Here is a 27577-nt window from a genome sequence, read left to right on the forward strand (position 1 = left end):
TTGGCCCCCAGTGATTTCCATTTGTTCAAACATTTGAAGAATGACATTCGTGGCAAAAATTGTCTGATGATTCTGAGGTGATAAGGGCTGTGGACTCATGGTTGGAGGACCAGTCGGAAGAATTTTTTTTGCAAGGTATCCAGGCGTTGGAGCACCGATGGGAAAAGTGCATTGGAGTTGCAGGGGAGTATGTTGAAAAATAAAAACAAAATTGAAACCCTATTGCCGCTCTTTCTATGTTAGGGTCAGAGCAACCTGATCGCCCCTCGTAACATTGCTTTGAATTTGATTTTTCCATTAGTTACTTTTGTTGTAATTCCAAGAAGCTTTGTTACAAAGTGCACATCAAATAATTTGTGTAAGCACACAGTATCTTGCAAAATGCCTTCCAGAGCATGTTGGATAAAGCGGTTGACCTAAACAAACTTAAAAAAAAATTATATTGTTCACTCTCCATCCATCCCTATTGACAGTTGTCTTAGTACTAGAGATTTCACCATTTGTTGGGCTCCATTTTGTTCCATGCAAATTTTCGTATGTGCTCTGCAATATTTGTTCCAAAAGGTTCCAAGTACAATTTCAAGAAAATTTCAGATTTTTTCTTTGCTCTTTCTCAAAGAAAGATTGTGACGACACCCTGATGGCGAGGTAAAACCCAAGCCCACAGGAATTACGAGAAACCCCCTATCCAAACACCAACCTACCCAAACTGACCCAATCTTGGATTATCCTCTACTAAACGGTTTCTCACACGTCTCCCTCGTTAGCTTGAGGAGCGCAGACTGGAGCATTACAATCTTTGGGAATTCGATATAGGCCTATATACTATTGATAGACCAAAGAACAATTTCCCTTAAAATAATAAAATATGTCTTTAATGTTGACTTGCTAAAACACCCTGTTCGTCTCAATACACAGTAGGAAGGAGCGAGCAACCTTCCTCCCACTACCCACAATAAGACTACTTAAGAATTATACGGAAAAAATTCCCAGAACGGTTTAAACTATAAATTTCGCCCCCTTGCCCCTTTAAGGTTATGCAAACGGTGAGACATCCCCGCTTATATTCACCAATGGCTATTAACCCTCAGAACACGCATGAGAATCCCCCCACTGCAAGAGAATTCACAGATTAATACTCAAGCAACAATAGATGCAAACACCTGGGTGATGAATAGGTTAAATTATTGAAATTATGTACTCAGGTATACAAACAACAACGTTTTATTATAAACCCCTAAATAAGTGAAATTCTACTTGAGCATGAAAGTTAAATTTTAAACATAGCAAATACTAACATGTGTGAACATCTTGACATATACTCAAGTTATTTGGCAACTGAGTGTATGATATACTGATAATTGTCACATGACTTTAATTTCCAAGAGTTAATCTACGCAAACTCAATTAAGGTTGTGACAAGTAATTTGCGTAGAATGCAACTGCTCTTTGCAAATAAAAATAACAACTTAATGGTGCACCTTATTGACTCTATGATCGAAATTTAGTGTCATATAATTCAAGTTACATTTGCTCTAAACAGTTTTGCACTGTAACGTACCACAACATAAGCTCGTCAAATTATTCCAACCCAACTGATACAGCATGAACAAAGCTATTTACACATATTTTGCCACATTAAGAATCGTGACAGTGATTGATTACTTGTAGCTAATTATACTACCATGTGTTTACATTTATTAATCAGTTTTGCATTAATGGCAAAACGAATTATTTGGTTGGATTTCAAATCTTTGACAACAAATATTCAGACGTCAAATTCGTCTACATGTAGCAGATAGCAATTCACTGTGCTAATGGAATAGCGTCACCTGACGTTACCCGATGTACAGGGTGGCTCAATAAGTCACTTAACACCCTCAGTACAAGGCCACTGCAGCATGGAATGTGAAAATGGCGATGACCAATCATTGCCTGGCCAAGGGGGGACCACATTGACGCCACCCACACGGTCGGCGGCCATCTTGATGTCCGCCATCTTGAATTCAACTTCAGAATTTTAAATGGGAAGGGGGTCGTGCGACATATCAAAATGGGCTAGAATTTCACGAGAAATGCAATGGGGAAGGTTTTTTCGACTTATCTTTAACCAGTAAAAAGTTATGACTGAATTCTTGTACCAATTTGCTCCTTTTCGAGGTGTTAGAAAAATGCCTTAAAATTTGTTTAGCGCATCGGTAATGCATCGAGATCAAAGTGACGTCTAGGGAGAGACATTCGCATGCCATTGCACACGGTTTTAATCGGATACATCCATGAAGAGCTGCGCATTATGAATGGTTGTCGCGATCAATTTACAGTGTGACGCTTCCATTGAATTAAAAGTCCTTCACAGTGACAAGGCTAATGTTTATGTTCAGAAGGAAGTTCATAAACAGAATATGCGACCCTTGTCATCTGATAACTAACTTTGGACAAAAACAGGTTCATAACGTTCCCATAAGTGTTCTGGTGTTCTTCCCTATTGAAGAAACTCTGTAAAAAGTACCTTCTTCCATAAGCAAGGATGAAAAAAACTGTTTATTTAACAAATCCAAGTAGCCCTAAGCATTTAAGGTTCCGTTGATGGAAAATTGACTAACCAATTGTGTTCCACACAGCATGCCACACCATTAACTTACCAACACTAACCATTCAGCTTTGATCTGTCGAAAATGAGTTGTCAGATAAAAAGCATCGAATATTCTGTTTATGAACTTCCTTATGAACATAAACATTAGCCTTGTCACTGTGAAGGACTTTTAATTCAATGGAAGCGTCACACTGTAAATTGTTCGTGACAACCATTTATAATGCACAGCTCTTCATGGATGTATCCGATTAAAATCGTGTGCAATGGCATGCGAACTTCTCTCCCTAGACGTCACTTTGATCTCGATGCATTACCGATGCGCTAAACAAATGTTAAGGCATTTTTCTAACACCTCGAAAAGGAGCAAATTGGTACAAGAATTCAGTCATAACTTTTTACTGGTTAAAGATACGTCGAAAAAACCTTCACCATTGCATTTCTCGTGAAATTCTAGCCCATTTTGATATGTCGCACGACCCCCTTCCCATTTAAAATTCTGAAGTTGAATTCAAGATGGCCGCCGACCGTGTGGGTGGCGTCAATGTGGTTCCCCCTTGGCCAGGCAATGATTGGTCATCGCCATTTTCACATTCCATGCCGCAGTGGCCTTGTACTGAGGGTGTTAAGTGACTTATTGAGCCACCCTGTACATATATTATTCTTTACAATAAGTGTTTTAATTATTTCTTCTCTGAATACCTAATTATATCTGCTTGGAACTAATCTTGCTTCTTAATCTCGATTACGTGCACCTTATGACACTCGAAAGTCTATTTAACTAGAATATATCACATCAAATACTCATTTTTCGAAGATGGCGGAGTCGCCCATTTTGTAAAAATGCATGCTTTATCGGAATCTTTGTATGTTAACCTCTGCCAAACTGCACCAAAATTCACGTTAAAATCTGAATTATTTCACTATTGACAGTGTACAACTAACTTACTGTGGCCATTCCCGGATCGCTTCAGTCGACCTTCCAAATGCAAATCTAGGTGTCAGTGAACAAGCAGGGGAACTCTCACTGCCTTTTTACTGCAGGGTATCATGGCGATCGGAATCCTTGGACCACCATAATATCACCAAAACTTGGTGAATCGGACCTTCATCAGGGACACACAGCTGTAGATACTTCCCGCAATGATATCCGTCTGATAAAAATCACTTTTCGTCGACCAGACGATACCAAAACCCACACAAAGTCTCGAAAACTAGAGGGCACACCTCGCTTGCAACTTCAAGCGTCTATTTGTCCACGGCCAACCCAAAACCAGTTTCATCCACTTTTCATGCAGCATCAGCTGTTTCCCACTCGAGACATCTATTGATGATTTCGCGAACCACTACGCTCTTTTAGTTTGGAGACTACACGCTGAGGACATCTGTTGACGTATCCTTCATAAACAAATCGTAATAATAAAAAATATAACAGAATCCATACGATTATTTTTGTCATCACAATTTTGTTTTTCACAATGGATATTATGTCGACCTTTCGCTAGGAAAAAAAAATGAATTTGCAGGGATAACAAATTCTTGTTACAATGCACCCAGCTTCTTACAAAATGGCTGTAAACACATTATCAGTTGCATGTGGAATGTTCCTGACATCACACTCATATTCATGTAATCATAAAAACTTTACAGACCTAAGTTTTGGAAATGGTGGTGAGATCGAAGGTTTGGATTGGTAGTTTGGGATGGAATTGTCAGCATTTTCACTGATACACCAGTATGCTTATATTGGCTGATAGCAATAGAATATTGTTTAATCTGTACCATCCCTACTGACTACTAAACTGCATTGCTTAAATCTTATCTAGCAAATTTTCCACCAGTTTTTTCATTTATATGAGGCACATTTTAAAAGTAAGAATCTATTTCTTTGAAGACGTGACCTGCAACTGTGGTCGAATCATGCTTGTGCTGTAGCTGTAAGTAATAAATGGGCATGTAGCAGCCATATGTTCATTGTTGTTTGCTATTGTGTTACAGGAAAGTCCAATTGACATGGACTTTCCGTAAATTGCACAGACAACATCGTTACTAATACGTTGGGCTGTAGGAAGCTGTGTACATTACAAGTAAGGTGTTGAAACCAGCAGTGCTGGACAGGTGGTGGAATTTTTTGCAGAGGGCAGGCGCGGTTGGCTCTATAGCGCAAATGTGCAGTGCACCCCCAGTAATATGCAAAATAAACAATAACTGAGATGTTCATAAGCGTAGAATGGCAAATTCTCTTGCTGAGAAGGAGAAACCACGGGCCAGAGCCACTCAGCTCCCCTGTAGTTCCGTTTCGTGCAAAGTCTCTGCTAAACCTCGGCAAAGCAACTCCTACCATGCTAAAAGCATAGGACGACTAGCAGAAGCTCGACGCGTACATATGGCGAAAATACATGCAGTCTGATACTCCAGGGCGGTCGTCTCGTCAAAACGGACATGCGCAATTCGTAGGATCACCAGCGAGCTGGAGAGAACCACGCTCTTCTCTCTTCCAGTGTTGCACTATGTGTTTCAATTTGAATTCATTTGGCATTCTCTTTGTGTTATTTATATTTTACAAGACTTATTAGATTAATGAAGAGGGTGTAATATAAATGTAGAGGTGACCCCAAACAAAAGCTAGAAGTAAAGATGATGGGTCAAATAAGATAAATATGATAGAAAACAACTTGCCTACACATTCCGAGTTTACTTCTTTAACATGGAAACACTTCAGGTGGAAGGAGCCGAAAAGTCAAAAATAGCGTGAGGGGTCGCTTATCGGACAAGACTTAAACAACCTTTTGCTCTTCTTACGTCAGGCTAAATGCTTTCGTTGACATGTTAGGCTTTTTAGGTTTAGTTGTCTTAGAATATATACACTGCAATTTTCGGTGCTTTACTGTGCATGACCAAAAATGTAGTATTTACTATTTATTGAAGCCTAACCTAACAATGAAGACATTTCACACTTACGTCAGAAGACGACCAAAATGTTGTTTCGGTTTCGTGCGTTCAGTTATACTCTAGAATGAGAGGGTGTTCAAGGGGAAGCGCGCGATTGACTTTGTTACGTGTCATTGTCTCCATACTTGTTAGTTTGTTTTGACATGCATGGCTGGTGATTGAAATATATTTGGCATGGTGATACGTTGAGTGGAGTGAGGTGGATTGTGTATTGGAAGGAGTGTAGTTGTTGCTGTGTGAGAAGTTAACATATTGCATAGAATAGAATAGAATCGCTTTTATTTAGCGATATACTTTCAAATAGTTATATAAGAATTATCTTGTAATCAAGGGCTCTTGGGTTCAATTACTGATACATACTCATTTTAGCAGGCAGAGATTTGTATTTTTAACTGTAGGTTCAGAATCCAGTTCCAATAATATAGTCTATTTGACAGTGGTGGGACCAGAAAAGAGTTGGCAAGAGTGGAAGAGGCAAAATTGAGGCGAGAATATTTTCTGAACTCGGAGATGCCCCTAAATACAATACCATACGAAAATCTTAAATTAAAATGATCGCCCCCTACTCACACACTCCTTGGTGCTGTCACTGTTATCTGAACATAAAGCAAATTAACTTTGTCAGTAATCTACCGGCCAAAATTTGATAATTTTCCCAGTAATATCTCTACGAACCAAAGCGTGTAGTGTCTCAAAAGGTTTAGATAAGTCCACTTTGCATAATTTTGGTGAACCCCCAGGAAAATTATGCACGAGCCGCGCCTGGCAGAAGGTAATGCCGAAGCTTGTTCCACATTACCAAAAGTACTTGGAAAATAATGACTGTATAGAAAAAAGAAGGGTGATATTGATTGATTGATTGATTTGCATTTCTTTTAATTCACTTTTTGTGCCACTTTTGGCTAATATGCGAAGATGGGTATGAGTGATGATATGATGAAATTGATGAATGGACACTCGCAAACATCCATGCCTAGGCCAGGATACGAACCCGGGACTCCCGGCATCGTAGCGCGATGTGCTAACCACTCCACCATGGGGGCCGCAGAAGGGCGATATGAATGAGTTTGTAACCACTAATATGTTTGTTATTTTCCTGTAGTTTACGGTTATTACAAGCATAAGAAAACAGTTTTTCGTTGTGACGTTTCAGGAGAACACACGCTCCCTCCCTTCATCAGACATTTACTTTCATTTTGACAGTTAAGTTGCTATATTACAACAATGTAACATTGACAACATCCATTATATAAGGGATTCTTTTTGTTTAAAAAATTGCTAACCATTGTTATAACTGTATCTTTAGTCAAAATGAAAATAAATGTCTGATGAAGGGAGCGTGTGTTCTCCTGAAATGTCACAAAGAAAAACTGTTTTCTTATGCTTGTAATAACCGTAAACTACAGGAAAATAATTCTACAATGCAAGCAATGCGTACATACAAGAAAAACTATTAATATGTTTGTGTTACACTTTTTTTCTTTTTTTTTTGTAACTAGTCAGCCGTAACTTTCGAAATGCATCTTGTGCTTCTGTTACTTCTTATGTGTGGAAAGAATTGCATTTTCATTGTACTAATGCTGATGCATATGCCAATTGCTTTGTTGGCCATTTATTTGAATTCTTGAACCTCAAGTAAAACAAAGTGAAGAAAATGACATTGAACAGGCAATATATTGCAGTCCAGTAGTACCTTCCTATCAACTGTGATCATAGTTTCCTGATTTTTTATTGGCAATTGTTCATTTTAACAATTTTTATGAACAGTAAATTTACACTCAAATAAGGTTCCTTTGTTGGATATCAGAACACATGTAGACAATTCTCGAGGTGCGAAATCACTTGAATTAAAAATTATCACATAACCTTACAATGTTTATTCCTCTACCTAAGATGTCACCATTTTTTTTAGTGTGCATTGTTGATGTTTCTATACCATAATTACAATTGTAAATTTGCAGTTTTACGAGACATCTGTATCAATTGAATGATTCAGAAACCAAGAAAATGAAGAATTGTACCACAGACATGTAAAAAATAACCTTTTACAAAAGTTTCATTTTTTTTAATGTTTACTAAGTCTTCCAGCTTTGTTTTACATGCATATTTGTGTATGTTTGTGTTTGTAACATTTTAAATGTTATTTTTATCTGCTTAATCATTAAGTGATGCCACTCCTGCATTCCAGATAGCCAAGTATTTGCAGAGGAGGTGGAGCCAACAGGTGCTGTGCCAATGGAGCTGTCCCTGGAGAGATACCGGTATGCTGCTCTTCCTAACAAGTTCAAGGAACGCTCGGAGGACAAGAGGCTGCAGCCACGGGTTTCCTTGAAGTTCTTCCCTGGCTCCCAGATACTAGTGCAGGTAATTTGTAGTTATGCTATGCTTTGGCAAGGTAAATATCTATTTTATGTTCCTGAATTTTATGCATTCGATCTTCAATGTCACAATCAAGCAAAATTTCTAGATTTTTCAATATTTTGTTATTTTCTGCCTAGAGATGCATGTATGCCATAAGTTGGTAAGCAAGTATTTCGAACAAGTGTTCTCAGGAAACCAGCCAGGTTAAATCGGTTTTAAAGTCCAACGTCTCTAGCACATACATTGCTCTCATGTTCTGGAAAGTACAAATGGTCTGAAGATGAGAAAAATAGATGTGCTCGAAATGTTGGATGTTAGCACCGATTTATCGCGACTGGTTACCCGAGAATACTTGTTCGAATCACTACAGTCGGGTTTGACTTCCACCGATGTAAATGAGTGCATGCTTCGATGTGTGAATTTCCCTTCATTAATTTTATCTGGAAAATTCCCATAGTTTATAATTCTTTTCCCAACTTATTGGCCAAGTTACCTTCAAAATGCTCCCCTCTGCTATGGACACACCTTTGGTTCAATTCATCGCAACATTTATGAAGCACTTTTTTCAAAATACTATGCAGTCCTTTCCTTTATCAAGCCAGTTTGCTCAAAATGTCAGCCTTTCAATAAGTATATTGCAGAACTACATGTTTTGCCAAAAACTGAAGGATTAATATTGCAGTCTACACAATTATATTATCAGAATGCATCCATGCATTTTTCTTACCAAGCATCAGGAATGGATAAATACATGGAGAGGGTAATGGATGCTGATATTCCCTCTCAACTGTTCAAACCAGGCTTTTGGTGCATATACAGTGTGTTCGAAAAGTCTGTGCACTCGTACTTTAAAAATAAGCTACTAAGGCATTCGTCTGGTTGAGTTGACAAGCTTGCCAGTAGGGATTGGTTTGACCTTCAAATTCTAGTTTATGTTATGTTTAGAGCAGTGCTGCTGTTACAGACCTTGGTGTGACATTTACAATCACTCACAGTTTGTCAACAACGCCTTTTAACCTTTAGATCGCCGAGCGGGTTTTCAAAAGTAACCTCTCTCTGTCCGCTGCCTTTGCGTGCGATTTTTAAATTTTACACTTATTTCAGAAAAACGTTATATCTCTGAGACTATTTGAGCAATCTACTTCGGGTAACTGTTGTTTTGCAGCTAGAACATCAGGGCATGCAGCCGTGCAGGAATCAAAACACCAAAGCCAATAAGAGGGGTTGGGTGGGCTGCGGCCCCCAACTTCCAATGAAAAAAATCATTAAAAAATGGGGAGTTTTTTAACATATTCTATAGTGTAATGCACCCAGGAACATGAAATGACTTTCATTGGGTTGAGAAAGGACCATTCTTTGAAAATAAGGCTAAAGTTTGCCTCCCCTTCCAAAAATAGCAGGGGAAGAGGGGGCAAACTCCCCATTTGTTCTATTTTTTCATTGAAAGTTGGGGGCCAGGCCCACCCAACACCTCTTATTGGCTTTGGCATTTTAATTCCTGCACGGTTGCATGCCCTGATGTTTTTGCGGCAAAACAAAAGTTACCCGAAGTAGATTGGTCAAATAGTGTAAGAGTTATAACATTTTTTGTCAAATAAGTGTACGAATTTAAAATTCTCGCCAGCTTCCATACGTAACTTCGGAGTCGGGGGGGGGGGGAGGGGGTCCTGGGTGAGAGGTTTTTCTTCCACATGACATTTCAAAGTTTTATCTCAACATCTGTCAGCGTTTACAACCTCACATACAAGTATGAAGGTCCTAAAAGCACATGAACTTTTTAATCACCACGATGGTCCACAAGTGGACCAATGGCGGACTAAAGGTTAAGCATATCATCCACTGAGATGCGGAGAAATGCAGCAACTAAACTTCTGTTGTCTGCTTCTATTGAAATCAATAGAAATACAGAGAAACATGCGGAACCGAAGCACGGAATTTCCATGTCAGAAGTCTGCAGGTTATCGCCCACTGAGATGCCGGAAATGCGTCAGTAGCCAAGTTGCTCCGAGTCTCAGTTCCCTGGCGATCCACAATGGTACATTTAAGCACAAATTCACTTTCACAGTTCCTCGAAGTCGCTCCATACAGTCTCCAGCATTGTCGATGAGCCTTTGCCATAAGCTGCACCAGATGTGTTGATGTTATGGATGGAGTGGTGAACTGCACTCCACCCAGTGCACCACAGTTTTCTGCATGTGTAAACACTCCTTCAGGATTTTCAGGTTGTTCTTATGACTGAGACTGTTTTCACAGTGAATCTCGGAAGCGGTATAATGCCAATCATCCACCAGCAAGGCAGACACAGCCTCATTCTTGCATCCGTAATTGCAGGTAACCCAGTGGTACATATTTCTACCAGTGGTGTATTCTGAAAATTTGACCTAGTTTACCGTAAAAATTCTTATTGTATACATTTATTATATATTAATTAACAAAATTTGGAAAATATGCATGTTATATACACATAAATATGATACATTTTATTTTTTAAATGCAAAATACAACAAATGTTAAATATTTCCAGTATTTTATGGTCTTTAAGCAGAAAATGTGTTGGAAATTCATGAAAAAGGCCACAATTCACATTATTTTGCAATTTCAAATGCATAAACAATTGAAATTTTTTTGGTGTTGTTGCATTTGCAAAAAATCACCTATCTATCACCATTCCCTTTCGTCAGTGTTGTGATCACCACTAAATCTCCAACCCACACATTACGTGTATTGCTGCAATAGGGTCAGTTGTGGTAATTGTGACTGGAAAACACTGTGGGATGAGCAGATGTCTAGGTCACAGGGATTTGTGCTTATGCATTATTGATAGAAAACAGTGCTAATACAGTGAAACCTATAATCTTATGTTTTTCAGGGGACCAGTATAAAAAAAATGTAGGGAATGTAAAATCCCGGAAAATTTTGTGTGTTTGTTTTTATTGGAACCATGCGAATTGAATGTCTAATCTGCCACTGCCATCCGTTCACTTCTTTCTGGTAGCTTCATAAACATGTATTACTTCAAGATAATAGGCTACACCTTGTCTGGCCTTGTTAAAAAAAAATTCTTCCCTCTTAAGAGCGACCAAGGCTCTCCAGTCCCTAGCTTTGGCTCTGTTATTGGTACCAAAATATAAATATTATTAAATATCTTAGTAGATAATTTTTGTAGACCCCTTGCAAAAATATTCTAACCACCACTAGTTCCGCAAGTGTTTATTTCATCATGCTTACCATATTAACCATTAAGGAAGATTACATGCATACAATGCTATCCTTAAATTTTCTACTCTCTTGGTTGGTACTACTGTTATGTATAGTTCGAAAAACCTTTGGTCAAAAGCATTCGCACATCTTCCCTACCGTTATCGGTGCTCGGGGCAGTTTTGCCAGGTCAGACTTGAAAAAATAGGGAGATTGTTCCTTGGGAGACCAGAAGATCTGCTACAAAATCCGATGATCTAATAGTAGCGGATGAACAACGTTGTCAAGGGGGCAGCATAGGGGTGCACACTGGTGGGCAATTGGATGTCCGCAGATTTCAGCGAGGGAGAAACAATATATTTTTATCAGTCGGATAAACGAGGCATATTACCCCGTAATGAATTACTGTGAGAGAAATCAACTCATGTGTCTGAAATAATAGGTACTTTTAGGTCAACATCCATTTTCCAGAATTGGAGGGAACGAGATATGTTGTAAATAACCTAGATCCGCCAAGCAAAGGGTCACAATAAAAGCCCCCTGCTGCAATGGTGCGTGTTGTTTATGGTGTAAACGTCACAGATACTTTTGTAACAATGGTGTTAAACCCAGCACCCTGTGTTCGGCGAAAAGAAACCGAACATCTCCATTTCAGGAGTGGACATGTTTCAAACAAAAGAAAATAAACCATCCTTCTCTTCCACATCTTCCGGTGGCAAAATCTAAGAGGGTGTGTGCATTTTTTTTTTTTTTTTTTAGTTTAGTTCTTCGTCTGAGGAAGAAACGTTACCTGTTAAGTGTTTTTATCTTAATAATAAATTGCCTTGGTCAGCAACTTAGTGTTTTTATTCTTCATGTTTCTGAAAGGTGTGAGGTGCATTTTCATACCCTAATTTTGTCACGAAATGAACTTCAAAATGCAAAATAGTCTCTTAAACATGAGTTTATTTACTGGCATGACACTTTCTGAAGTTTGAATTATCCTGAGAGTTACACTAATCATGGATAATTAATTATCTGCTGCAAATATTTGAGAAGCATAAATGGACCGCTTTATACAGAAATAAACTTAATACTCTGGTAAATACATAAATGAAGGAATATGTTTATTTTGTGTAATAAGTGCATTTTTAAATCAAATTTAGGATTATATTCACAATTTTAAAACCAAAATTTCATTTTATATACCGCTTTTGATCTGATTTTTCTCTGCTATATCGCCGAATTTTTTTTATTTATTTACTGCTTTCGAACCTGAAATTGACTCAGTTTTGTACAAAAATTTTGCTTTGTTTACCAAAAATATGTGCCTCTGGCAATATATTGTCAAAGTTTAAAAATATAACTCCGTATGTAACACACTGCAAGTGTTTATTAAAATATTGTTATGTAGTATTATATCATATATTATTATAATAGTAGGTAATAAACATATTATTGTTGAAAGGGCACCCAACAAAATTTTAAGTTAATAACTATGAATTGTGTTTGTATGCAAGCTTTGTAAGTCATATGCTTAACAATAAATTAAATGGTTGCAGTTTTTAATCTTTGTTTCACCATATTTATCTTCATGTATATGTACATTTGATAGATTCATTGATTTGGTGTTTTAAGTCCACTTTATGCACTGTAAGGCTAATTGGTACTGGACCTACAGTTTAAAGTGGGATCCGAACCACTATGTGCCTCCACCGGGTATAAAACCTGGGACCCCTTGATTACAAGGCACATTTGATAGATGTGGGTTTAGATATATATTGATTCACAAGTACATATACAAATTTTGAAGAAGTTAATGTTGAGCTTGTATTCCTTCTTCCAGGAGAAAACCTCATTTCAGCGCATTCTGAACAACTGGTATGGTGCGTCGAAGCAAGTGTGGCGTCTTATCTACAGGGCTTCAACACATGGTTACTCTGCAGAAGCGTTCCACAGGCACTGTGATGGAATTGCTCCTACATACGTTATTGTTCTGGTAAGTGTGTTCATGTGCACATTATCTGCTGCCATCTGGTGGGGAAAATAATACATCCAGGGTTCCCACACACCTGGAGAACCTGAAAATGTCGGGGAATTTGGAAAAATAAAATTATCAGGGAAAATCATCTAATTGATCTTTGAGTCCCAATGAACCACATGAAGGACTAAAATATACTCTTGTAATAATAATTGCAACTTCAATAACTTGCATTACACAAATTATTTTTAAGATATGTAACGCTTGACCTGGTTGCAATTCGAACTTTTAACCTAAATATTTGAAAGGAAGCGATACTGGTTGGGAATAAAAGTTCTTGCCAAAATGATCCAGGCGCAAGCAGCCACAATTACTTATATTGTGTCGTGCCTGCAACGCTAGGGCACTGTAGGTCTCAGTGCTTTAGATATAAGTTTATTTTGCATCACAGATTAATTGATATAGCCTTCTGTTTCCCAAAAGTTTTTTTACATACACACACACACACACAGTTTTACCATAAATACTGTCACAAGGCTTTGAATAAAATAACAAAAGATATTATACGGTATTGTGATATCTAAAAAATGGACTTTTATGAAGAAAATTTTAGATAAATATAAAGAAATATGAAAATTTATTTCAAAGTATTTCTATATGTTTCAAATATAAATGGAATAAATGACTTTGGTTACAAAATTACTTCCTCAGTATATACTGCACATCAAACGCAGAACTCCTATTTATTGCAGTAAATAACGACAAGTTTCTCTATGTTTTCCGGAAGCAATTTAAATCTTCTGTCTGTCAATATAGTTTTGCATGATGAGAAGCATCGCTCCACATCACATGAAGTGATAGGATCATACTTGTATCGTGCTCCATTCTCTACATTAATATCTGCTGGAATAGGTGTGCGTTTACCTTCTAGTACATCCCTTACTTGGAGTAAGATCGAATATGATGTGTTGTTTTGAAGAAGCTTTTCCATTTTAGCAAAAGCCCTTCTTCCCACATTTACAGGAACTGTATTGAGGTGATGTTTCAATTCTTCCACATACTGCAAAGAAGTGTGCAACGGTAGATGACTTCCTTCCAGTTTCTCCAGAGTTTGTGGAACTTTTTTAAAATGGGCATGGACGTAAGCAAACTCGCTCGTAATATTTTCCTCTGCAGAAAGTTTTTGTGCCTGCAAGACACAGTTGGCAGAATCTGGGTCAAAGCTGTCAATTACTTGCAATGTAAAACAGAGATCTTAATTTGATACTCAGTTTTATATCCGAAAATAAAGATATAAATTCAGAAGAGAATTTAACTCGCATTATTACAATTTACTGACACTAGTGAAGAAAATAAACTTCCAAATCCAAATGTCAATATTGTCCCTTCCCGGTAGGCAGTAAGCGGTACCCAGCCCCGTGGAGTAGTGGCTAGGGTCGAGGATTCTAACCGGGATTGGCTTAAGCCACAGTCGCCAATACAGCCCAGAAATACAAATTAACCTTAACGTAGTAAGCATGTTTTTTTTTTTAGAAATTCAAATTTTGAAAAATTCTTGTTCAAAATATTATGTATAATGACCTCCTGAGGTGTATCTGCAGTTGCAAAAATAAATAAATGAAATTTCCAAAGAAGACATTCAGCACTTTAGAATGTTTACAAAAGTACTAAAATTATTGCCCAAGTAATTTACTAGAATAGCAAAATAATTTTTATATTAAAAAGGGTAAAAATATCTCTTCGTACAGTAGTTCCACAAAACTGTTTTCCCCTCTGTACGGTAACATTTAAATTCAGACCAGCAATCTCGAATTCCAGCTTTCGGCATCTTCGTAACACTTATTTCTAGCATACAATTCTCCACGTCCTGCTCACAACAGCCACAAGTGACGACAAACAATGACGCACAGCAAGTGATGGACAGAGAAATTCCATTCACTAGCCCTCCCTCCCAAATGCCCCCAAGGATTTGAGAACTAGTCATCCTCAGCAATCCCTGAAGATAAACATAGATGTATGGCCTAAGGCAACATGCTTTCGCAGCATTTTGCTCCAGAAATGCTTGGAAAAACCCAAAGAACAGGAAAAAACAAAACAAATATACTGTAAACATATTGTTGGTGTTTCCACGAAGATTTTTATAATATAATTAAGACAACTTCGGCATAAAACATTAAAATATAAACAAAGTATGAAGAATTTGGTCAAATATGAAGCTTTTGTCAAAATATTATGAAATATGAATTTTTTTCATGCGCAATGCCTGTCGGAACGTATAAATCTCAAGTTTTTTCGCTGTCCAGTAAAAAATAATTAATATGAAATTTCATAAAAACCCATTCTCTAGAGTCGTTTTCACGTTCAGAAGACACAATGGGCTCTTATGGACAATGCTTTTCTTATGGGAAAATACGAGCACGCTGTTGTGAAATTTCTCGATTTACAAATTTAGCTTACGTAAAATCGGTACCTTCAGTTTTGCAGGATATTTTGTAGAGAATACGATGGTGAGCACAAAAAACTGGTAACTTGCTTACATATTTTTAGATAAATTAAAAACTCAAATTTTCTGTGAAAACAAAATTTTTACATTGTTTTCATTCCTAACGTTGAAACATGCCGTAAAATTTAAGCATTCATTATGAAAAAAAATGACACTGTTTTTTAATTGTCATAGGTGATGGTGGTACTCAGAATTTATCAATACTTTAAAGCATATTCGCATTAAAAAATATTCAAATAAAATATGTGGAGATTTTTTATATACGTGCAGTAGAAAATGTCGTCGCTGGCCATTTTTTGTTCTGTAATTCCAAGTAAAAACTTCCAGCGACAAAGTTGTGAAGAAAATAATGAAATTATTTTTTATAACCACTCAAAGGTTCCCAGAAATATTACTTCCATGCATTTGGAGTTTCTTTTTAACCCGAACCGCGCGCGAAGTAAGGGGACGTTGTCTGGCCATCTTGAGCCGACTCACCGCAGCATTCTGGCTAATCACCACCAAGTTTTCGAGTTGTTATTTTATTTCCATTCAGTAAAAATATTAACTTCATTCAGTTTGTTATAATAGAATTGCAATTACTTTAATTTAATAATTGACAATTATTTCCAATCCTGCTGTTGTGAGCAACATTAGTGCTGTCGCAAATACTGAAATAAAGATCACCTTTCAGTTTCCAACGTACACATAAATTCATAGACAATAATGAATTTATATATATATATATGTAACACATTACCTTATCTCAATGTTATTCTATGAAATAATTACAGAGAAAGGCGAATGAATATTAAATTAAATCTAATGGGAAAATGACATGCTAATGAACTATAATGTTCACAGTATAATATTAATATTAATAATTACATATAATTATCATTATATATACAAAATATGTAATACCTTCATTGTGAAGAAAGCTCATCATTTCCCTGCGACATGAGCTAGCACTGTATTGGCAACACTGTGCGGTTTCTCCATAAGCGCCGTTGTGTCTTCTGAACATGAAAATGACTTTAGTGATATTTCATGAATATGTGTTACATTGATATGTACACAAAACACTAATGATCATTCAAAATGGCACATGCTGTAAAACTCTGTGACCACTCATCAATTGCAGTTTGCACTGTGTAGAGGGAAATTGCCACTGCCTTCATGAGACAGTGCTTCAGAGTGGCAATACTGGAGCTTGTCATCTTGCAAGCCATGTATTGAAGCACAGGCCACAATTTCTAGTCCAGAGATCTGAGATGTGAACTGCCAGATGGCCACAAACTGCTGGGCTGTTTGAGCCTTACGAGCTGGTGCAGAATCCTGCTGAAAGCTCTGCTTCTGATCATGGGGGAGATAGTTGCAGAGGTCTTTCACCATTGTCTCGAAAACTCTCCCCTGGTACACGGCTGATGTATTTTTTACCCCCTTTCTTGCAGAAATGGAGCTCAGTGATGCCATCGTAACTCACCTCCACCACATCATGACCGAAGTAGCATAGTGTCCCCTCTGTCCCTTGAAGCCTTTGTACCAGTTTCTCATGAACTCGTGGCATACCATGTCATTTGCAAGGTGAAAGCCTCCTCAATAGTAATTTTTTTCATCGGAAAACAGAATTCTGTGCCCATTTTCTGCATTTGCTTCACTTTTATTGTCCCCTACAGTCTAATGTGTGATCTGGATCACTGTGCAATGTGCCTCCACTGGGTATCGAACCTAGGACCCATTGCAAAGTATCTGTTGTTTGTGGTTTTCTGCACCTTGAACTGATTGCATGCAACATTGCCATATCCGTGTTCCTGTAAATAAAATATATAGCGAAATAAATTTCTTGGGCAAACGATATACAAGTGTTTCTCAGCTGTGAGAAAGTGAACTGAACATCCATTGGCACCACCAGGAATTTTGGCAGGAGGGGCAAACTCAGAAAAAAGCAGATACATTTCATTTATGAAACACTAACCACAAATCTAAATATATGAACTTATTAACCATGTTTTCACGTATCACATTGTGCTGAAAGATCTCTCTGTAGAGTACGTTATACCTGTAAAGTCACTGCAATCTTTGCATAAGGAAATACAGAAGATAATTACATTGAAGGTATCAATCACGTTTTCGAATGTTGATGGCATGAAGGAATCTTTGTTCGCATTGGTCCACTTAAAAACCAGCTTGGAGCCTCAGCCTCCAGATTATCGAGTATATGGGAATATGCATTTGCCAACTTGCTGTACTCATCGAATGACAATAGTCTGAGGTATTTTAGGATGAAAATGAACAGTTCCCGACAATGCTGCTCCTCGGGTGAAAATCGTAGATCCAAGGCAGCAATAAGTGAATTGAGGTATGGCACAAATATTTGCCGACTAAAATACTCTTCAACACTTTCTGATAGGAAATTTTGATGATACTGTTGCCTCGAGTGCAGCGAGGTCGTGTTGGTACTACATTTCAAAGTGCTCAAAAATTTGTTGAACTCAAACGTACATCTCTGCAAATTTGTTGTGTACATTTTCCCTATCTTGCAGAATCAGGAATGAACATTCAGGAAAAAGCCAAGGAAGGGCAAATCCCCCCCCCCCCCTTTTGCCCTTATGTGGCAGTACCTACGTGAACATTGTGGGCAAACTTTCAGTCCTAGGCCAATTTGTAACACATGAGACATGGACATTTTGGCAATGTTCAATTCACAAGCCTCTACTGATTTCTCCAGTTGCACAGTACTTACATTGCGTGGCTCTTCCTGACTGGGTCTTTCATCCATGTTGCAGTGTCGGTGAAATGCTGGATAGTACGAGGATCTTGAAAATTTCATCAGGTGACAGCCCTATCTCACAGGATACTAGTTCAGCCACATAGTTTTTCTAATCACGCTATTCCATAATGGAAACATTCTATCTCTTTTGTAGTTCAACTAGCAGTGACTCACATGTTCATTCTTGTTGAGGGAAGTTTTTGAATGAACACCAAGTGAGGAGTCACTTTCCAAAGTTTGACAGTATTGATGGTAGGACTGGGTATGATGCGTTTGAAATTTATTTTGTGCACTGTAATACACTGTGAAAACTCCCACACAAACTTTAGTCCTTAATGATGTGTACAAAGATGCCAGTTTATTCTTGAATTAATTTTGTCATTGGCTGATACTGATAAAGTACTATACAAAATTTAATAATAAACCCACTGATTCGATATAAAATTGCAAATGTTCCAGCAGGGTGTCTACCAGCGAAGAATGTCAAGAAAAAGTCAAGAAATCAGTAGGTTGTTCAAGAAAAAGTCATTAAATTTTGCTTGTGGCCAAGAATTTTTGCTATTTTTTACAGTATAGTGATATTTGGAAATACAAAATTGTGTTGTGGTTAAGATGTGTTCATTTTGTTTCTTAAGAATTACATTATTGTGTGTGAGAAGTTTTGCAAAAATATGAAATAAAGTGGTCCTACCTGTACATCCCCTAAATGTGCCTTCATGGCACATTGCTATATGCACGGGGAACTTTACATTTTTACCTTACCCCATCCAGGACGAAGTCTGAAGCATTAATTTGTACATGCATTAATAAATAATTAAAGCAAGTCTAAATCTCTTGTTAAAAGTGCGGTTTCAGTTTTCATCTGAACCGGCCTTGTGGTAGGGGTTTTTGATTGAATGAAAATATATTTTCTTATGTTCCAACTATACATAAATAAGGGTACGATTAAATAAATGTTATGAAAAAGGAAAAAAAAAAGTCAAGAAAAAGTCAAGAACTTTGGATTTGTTATTTTGGTAGACACCCTGTTCATTCACCTCCTTAATTAATATATATAACCAGGTGATTGCAGTGGGTTTTGCCTTTGAAAAGAAAATACCTAATTTTCCTTATATGTATGTATTGCTTGCATTGTAGAATTATTTCTTTTCTAGGTTCTTATAAGCACAAAAACACTTTTGATGTGACGTTTTGGGAGAACACTCGCTCCCTTCATCAGACATTTATTCTTAGTTTGATTGTCAACACGGGAGCAGAAGAAAACTTGTAGTTACACATTTACTTTATAAAACCATGGCATGAATTACATGTTTTTATCCCTGAAAATAACTGGGGGCAACCTTCGGGGTGGGAGTGGCAAAGGTGGGCAAAGGATGGTGGTGATCACATCATCTCCAAAATGATTGACATAGAAGGGTAGCCGGACAATTGCGATGAGCACAGTTAGAAGTGAAAGGGCAGGTGGACAATTGCGATGACATTTTAAATCTTCTATTAAATTGAAGGGTGTCTTAACACCCCGTACAATACCTCTTACAAGAGAATTATGTGAAATATTGATATTTTCGGCTGGAAATTTGGTTCAATCAAGTTTTTGAACATGGGCTGTAGCCAACAGACACCTTTTGAAGTCACCCGTTTCCTCATATGTGCGAATACACTTCCCAACTCTAGTCGATTTTAATGTCACGCTTTTTCCTTTTCTGACCTTCTAGATCGAATTTTTGGATGCGATCTTCCAAGCCACCTATTTATTTTGTTGTTCCAACCTTCTACAGCATTATGAGTTCTGTGGCGCCTTTGGTTAGGTTAGGTTAGGTGCTGATCGTCACAATTGTCCTACCATTAATTTGTAAAATGACCTTCACCGTCAAAATCATCGCAATTGTCCATGATTTGGGCTTCATGGCAATTGTCCTAGATTCAGATAAAATAATGTGTGGGGCCCTACCCCCACACCCCCCTCTATATGCCACATAGCAAAACCTTTACCTTACTTACCCTATTCATAAAAGTAATAACAAAATGTCAGAATATTGCACTAAATTACACACTCTTTATGTATATATCAGATCAGTAGTATTATTGATAAAACAGATACACCATAGTCCATTGAAAAATATATTTCAAATATTAATGTATTGGGTACTGAACAAGTTAGATTGATTTAAATCGGGTAATTTAAAAAAAAATCACTGATTTAAATCACTTTAATGTACATAAGGATTTTATATAAGACGTAAGCAAATTACTAAAGATATATCTGCGAAACTTACCAGAACATTTACAAGTAAGTTTCGCAGATATATTTTTAGTAACTTGCTTACGTCTTATATTATCAACCGCGTTGTTTATTCCCCTCAACATGAATAAGGATTTTGTGGATATCAGAATCACTTTTGGTGAAAGTTTATTAATCTCATAATGTTATTAGGCTCTAACAAAATATATGTAGTGATGGGGTGAATTTCATACGAAAGGAAATGTAAAATGCAAACACACTTAAATTTCTCTTGATTTAAAATTCAATAACTTTTATAGGCAAAAATAGCAAACATTTTGTTTAGGAAAATATACAAAATACTAATCATGTTAAACTGTAAGTACTATCATTATCACTAAACTGTAAATAAACATGGCAGCTGATATTTTACAAACTATCATTTAAAAAATTGCCCAAATTCAGCTACAAAAACTAAAAAAAATATTTTAAGCTACAATTATAGAGTACATTCAGAATGTTTTCTTTTCACTGGAAGCAAAGTTACTGAAATTCCTATAGTTTCATTAATACACACAACAAACATTTTCATAGCAGGTTTATATATACAGTACCAGAAACAGAAAAATGTATATTGACATATAATTTTTTATTTGCTATAATCAAACTGTTCAAATATTTTACAGGTCGTTTACCAGAAAAGCCTCCTACATAAAAACCTATATGCATGGTGCCAAAAAGCATGCAAGCAATTTTTTAAGTTTTTTTTTTTAATAAAAATCATGATTATTATCCACCCTGGTAGGGTTTTTAATTTTAACAGTATTTGTGTGTGCACGTATTAACTCTCCGATATCTATTTAAATATAACGTGAGCAGTCCTTGGTTCTACAGTGTGTCCGAGAAGTCTTCATACTCCTAGATACATGTGACATATTTATTTATTACAATGTCCCGCATCATGGTCTAAGGTGGAAGCTTTGGGCTCCAACTAAAGGATGCATGCAGGTTCGAGCTTCCCGGGAGAAGCGTAACAACTTTTCATGTGATTTCAGCCTGTGTATAGGACCAGTGGTCACCCACTATCATGAGGAAATGGTTGAGCTACGAATGAGTAGCGTAACCTGGTCATGGAAACCTACGACGACGACGACTGGGAGTTTGTTGTGAGACCACACGTCACCCTGTAACTGTTGGATGATCTTCCACCTCTTGTGGGTTATTATTATTGTATATTTATTATAACATATGTATTTATCCATTTACATTGTAACATATTTGCGAGTCAACAAAATCAACAAGTTACCATGACAACAATATAAAAAATAAAATATTAAATGTCGATTTTATCCATGATTGGATACTTAAACGTTCTAACACTATGAAGCACCTAAAATCATACATGCTCTAGGGCTTGTAATCAACAGGTTGAGTTAGTTCACACATGATACATGCAAGTAGGGGTGCAAGGACTTCTCGGACATGCTGTACAATGAGCCAGCATTTTTGGGTCATTTGGAAAGTAGCAGATTTCCATTCACCAGGGGATTGGGGGCAGTGCTAGGAATGTGAGTCTATATGTGTGTGTTAGCCTGATTGTCTTATATATCTTCCTCCTGTTTCTGGTGCAGTTCATATTTTGTTCTTGTTTCTGTTAAACAGGGTAGCAGGGGTGAGATCTGCGGAGGTTTCAGCGATGTGCCATGGGGGAAAACAGGTGCCAAAGGCCACTACATCTCATCTGAGAAAGCTTTTCTTTTCACACTGACAAACAACCAGGATGTTCCACCAACAAAGTATGATATAAGGAAGAAAATGTTTGCCATTTGCTATCACCCAGAGTAAGTATGGATAGTGTAATATTATTGGAGATCTGGATGTAACCTTAAATTAGTAGTTGATGTCACTTTATGGATGTAGGGATGCGTGTATTAACCCATTCACCTATTTTTGACATCTCACCAGTGGTGTGTTCTCCAAATTAGCACATTTTCTGCCTGTAAACTAACTTTTCTCATCTATTTCTTAAATACCAGGTGTCCCAGAAGTCTTTCCCTGATTACAAACTTTATTCATATCTGCTATATGCAATGTAGAGATGTGAAAGTGGTGCCAAAATGTTGGAAAACTAACCAAGTTTATTTGTTGCAGGTTTCAGTAATGTGGCTGTAGTGTAGCAGTGTCAGTGCCAAGGAATCCGGAATTAATGCTCTTGACATCGGGTGGCATCTTTCCATACAATGTTTCATGGACTTGACAGGATTTGGGAATGAAGATAAATTCCATTTTTTAAATACCAACTTATTGATGGCAGATATTCTAGACGAAAGAATTCTGTACATTTGAAAGTTCCTCTGCACAGTTATTGGTGACCGGGTCTCGTGATACCAGAGGACATGCTGAGCTTTTTCCTGATTCCTTGGCACTGACACTGCTACACTACAGCCACATTACTCAAACTTGCAACAAAAAAAACTTGGTTAGTTTTCCAACATTTTGGCACCACTTTCACATCTCTATCTTGCATATAGCGGATATGAATAAAGTTTGTAATCAGGGAAAGACTTTTGGGACACCTGATATATTTAACTTTAAAATATGAAAAATGTCTTATTACGTGTATACAAACTGCCACAGTTGAAAGTACATGATAATAGAAGCAAAAAAGTCTCAGTAAACATGGGTCTGCAAATGAACCATTTTCGAGATAATTGCGAATGTGTGGTTACAAGCTGCCACCGACTTCATTGTTTGTAAACGTCGTCCTAGTTGATAAAATGCTAATAATGTGTGGTTACAAGCCGTCACTGATTGCATTTTGTAAACACCGAGTGCTTTACTCCTTGCGCGTTCCGAGGTTTGCTCTTTGTTTACAAAAGAGAAGATTTCTGAGAGGTGTTGTCGTAATCAAACAGGATGGATACAATCAGTACAGAGAATTGTACATGCTTGTGACCAGTTCCGAAATGAACCGGGGGTGTTCGAAAGAATTCCAAACTCAATGCGAAATTGTTATTTGAAAGTTTGTTTACATTTCAAGTCTGTGTTTGTTTATGTTACGATTTTGTGTTTCCGTGCAAAGCTGTCACGTGTCCACATTACGTCAGTCTGTGGTTCGTAAAGTAGAGTCGAAAGGGACATCGGAAATGGGATAACCACACGTAATTGTTTATAAAGAGTATTGCAATGTTGTTGCCGAAGTGGGCATTGGAGAAACAAATGTGTGATTGATTGTGTAGGTTCTCCACACTGACAGGAAGTTGCAGGCACGGTATATGAACTGGGGTGTACGTGTATTACGACATGACCGGTACACCTTCACATGGTAAACACTAATACTGCAAGGGGCAAATTCATGTTTTGAAATCAACGATGTTTGTTTCCGACGTGTGCATGCCGCTTATATGTATTGGTATTTTGTAGTTGTTGGGTGCACCAATCGTCACATTGTTTTTCTAATTTGATTTTGACTCGTGGGATGAGGTCAGTGAGTCAGCCATTACATCAATGCTATCTTGATACTTATTGAGGTCACTGTGTGCTCGAATATATGTAGGTCGCTGACAGACCTTTGAAGTTCTAGCATGATTCGGAGGATAAGATTGGGAAATACCGTTAACTTATATGCAGCCCAGCCTGTTCTTGATAGCGCTTGAAGTACACTCAATGTGTCCATGAGAATTAAAGAGTGATCGAGTCGTAACTGCAGGGCCATTTGTAACACTTTATATATAGCGTAACATTCCACCGAGAAGATAGACATATCTGGTGGGAGAGAAAATTGTCGATTGATGTTATGAGATGGTATGTAATAAGCACATCCCACTCCGTCTGCAGACTTCGACCCGTCAGTATAAATAAAAGTTGATGTGGGCCACAATGCTCGATAATTTTCGTGTCTGCCATGATCTTCATATTGGATCTCTACTCGGGGATCTGTGGGAATGTTCAGTTGATATATAAGTGGGTCGGGATGTGTAAAGGTTCGTTGGTATGCTTCAGGGTCAAAATTGTAACACTTTAAGAAAAAGAAACGTTTATTGGGGGAGGTGGTGTCGGAAGGCTATGCCATTGTCTTTGTATAGCAAATGTTTTATTGAAAGGATGTGTGTGTCGAGCCCACGATTTGAACAAATATTGTACAGTAAGTTTGATATGGCATTGTGACAAGGAGGGTTCATTGCTTTCTAAATATACACTAACATTAGGGCTTGACGGCATTAGTCCTAGACAGGTACATAGGGCATGTCTTTGTAATACGTCTAAAGACTTAAGAAGTTTTTGAGTGGCCCCTCCATATGCTGGAGCTGCATAATCAAACAGTGTGCGGAAACAATTTTTATAAAATAATAACGTTGTGTGTGTGGGTGACCTCCCCACTTTGTTGTTGAAATACAGCGTAGTATATTAACAATTTGTTTCCCTTTTCCCCTTAAATATTGTATATGTTTTGCCCAATTTTGTTTCCTGTCAAAATGTACTCCCAGGTATTTTACATTTTCAACTACTGGAATGTGCTGTATTTCTTTGTTGTTGTTGGGGTAACTGCCCACTTTTCGCAAGTTAAAAATATTTTTTTTTTTTAATTTGGTATAGAAATGTTTAGACCTAGTGTAGTAAGGTAATAGGTGAGAATTGTTACAGTTTTATTTAGAGCGAGTATGCCTTGTGTGGCATCGGGGGTGCATTTGTAGCATGAAAGGTCATCTGCGTATCGTAACATTTTGAAGCCGTGTATGTTTAGGTGATGGATGTGTTGGGTATAGATATTGAAAAGGAGTGGGCTAAGGGGTGAACCCTGAGGGATATTTAATTCATACATGGCTGGCTGGCTGGTTATTTGGTTGTTGCTGTGATGTGAAGTTTCATTAGTTGGACTTCATTGAAGTTGGAGGGCCTCCCCGATGGTGCCTTGTAATCAAGGGGTCCCAGGTTTGATACCCTGTAAGGCACATGGAATAGTGGTTCGGATCCCACTTTAAACTGTAGGTCCAGTCCTGATTAGCCTTACTTAATGTGCATGAAGTAGACTTAAAACACCAACTCAATCAGTCATTTAACCATTGAAGTTGGCTGGTTCTGTGAACCATGCGCCTGTCAGCTGGAGTCCATCTTATGTTGATTTGTGGTCTTTATACAAGGCCCAAATGGCTCCTTGTGAGGAAGGTGTTATCAGAGATGTGGTGGTGGCTTATCCGAAAAGTTCCCCGGACTCCAGGAATGTAATGTGTTTTTAAGCTGCTCCTGGATTTGCTGGTTGCTGGTGTATCTACCGTAGCTGTTGATTATTCTCATTGGCCAATTTCATCAGATTGGTCATGGCAATGTTGTGATATGCTGAAATACCATACAATCTTGCTGGTCATATCATGGTCTTGTAACTCCTAAGTTGGGTCTCCCAAGGACAGTCCTGAGTTCCTGAATATGGAGTACAATCCTCCTACCTTTGGTTGCCTTTTTGCTGAAGCTGACGTATTGGGCTGTGTTAGCATGAGGTACAAGTTGATTTTTTAAGCCTTCTGGGGGTCTCACATTCGAAACCTGGCACGGGTGTTCTTTGTAAGTACCCCTTTCTCAGTTTAATCACTCAACCTTATCCTTGCGATTAGCCAGAAGTGGCAGAAAAGCAAAGTAAAATAAACCAAATCAATCAATCAATCAATCACTGGCCCAGATGGCATTGAAATGTTTTGCGAGGAACACTAAAAGTCAAGTGGTCTGTCTGATGGTGGACCTGCAGCAGGGGTGAGGTTCTTTGAGATGACCAAGTCCAGAATGTCAGGTTGGCCACTGTTCCTTGGATAGTGCTTTTGCTTCGCAGGCACACAGTGACGGAGTTAGTGTGGGGCAGGATAGTAGTTAGGCCGTTTCCTGCCTCTGGCTGGGTTGACATAGAAGTCAAGCCTCTCCATTTTTTCCTGGTCTTCCACCAATCCTCTCTTTCCATGGTGTTCCAATCTTGTCCTCTTCTAACATGCTCTGCTATTTCCACCGACATCTTTGTCTCCCGTTTGGCCTTACTCCCACTCTGCTCCATACATAATTATCGGCACATACTATGTGTTATTTTGTTTAATATGGAATAAAGAAGAAATCCCTCAACAGTGGAAAGAGTCCATAATTGTTCCTGTGTTTTAAAAAAGGTGATAAAATGAACTGCAATAATTACTGTGGATTTTCTCTATTCTCAGCAGCATATAAAATATTAATAAAACATTCTTTTAGCAAGACTAACCCCATATGCTAATGAAATTATAGGTGATTATCAATGTGGATTTAAACGTAACAGATCAAATTTTTCACATCAGACAGACACTTGAGAAAAAGTGGGAATATAATCAAAGTGTCCATCACTAATTCATTGATTTTTTAAAAAAAGCATATGGTTCGGTCAAAAGAGATAAAATATATAATATAACAGTTGGGCTGAAAAGTTCGTATGCTGACTCATAGATGGCGTTACTAGAATTAAATCCATGTGATTTTTACTTAGTACTAACCTTCAAAAGATATGTGTATAAATTTCACAGCTCCCGGATAATTAGTTCGTGAGATATAGCATTGTGAGTGAAGCAGCTTTTGTTATTGTGAAAAAATGGATAAAAAATAATTTCGTGTGTTAATAAAGCATTGCTTTTTGGCGAAAAAAAATACTGTTGAAGCCAAGGCTTGGCTTGATAAACATTATTCGGACTCTGCACCAGGAAAATCAACCGTTGAGAAGTGGTTTGCTAAATTTAAACGAGGCGAAATGAGCATCGAAGACGATGCACGCAGTGGATGCCCCAAAGAGGCTGTTACCGACGAAAACATCAAAAAGTCCACAAAATAATTTTAAATGATCGTAAAGTGAAGTTGATCGAGATAGCTGAGACTTTAAAAATATCAAAGGAACGTGTTGGACATATTGTGCATGAATATTTGAACATGCGAAAGCTGTGTGCAAAATGGGTGCCACGCGTGCTCACAATCGATCAAAAGCAACAACGTTTTGATGATTCGGAGGAATGTTTAGCGATATTCAACCGTAATAAAATTGC

At 37.7% G+C, this 27577-nt stretch overlaps 1 protein-coding gene across 3 annotated transcripts in view; it reads left to right on the forward strand.

The window, feature by feature from the left end:
• LOC146005011 (serine-enriched protein) overlaps positions 1 to 27577 on the forward strand; it is a 197245-nt gene that overhangs the window by 156693 nt on the left and 12975 nt on the right. For all 3 annotated transcript variants that reach the window (XM_083144130.1, XM_083144132.1, XM_083144131.1), the window contains exons 7-9: positions 7731 to 7906; positions 12927 to 13079; positions 22200 to 22378. In XM_083144130.1, coding sequence (XP_083000256.1) covers positions 7731 to 7906; positions 12927 to 13079; positions 22200 to 22378 — 508 coding nt within the window. The remainder of the gene's footprint in view (positions 1 to 7730; positions 7907 to 12926; positions 13080 to 22199; positions 22379 to 27577) is intronic.

Source organism: Lepisma saccharinum, chromosome 22, assembly GCF_977018435.1.
Source record: "Lepisma saccharinum chromosome 22, izLepSacc3.1, whole genome shotgun sequence".
NCBI classification, from domain to species: domain Eukaryota; kingdom Metazoa; phylum Arthropoda; class Insecta; order Zygentoma; family Lepismatidae; genus Lepisma; species Lepisma saccharinum.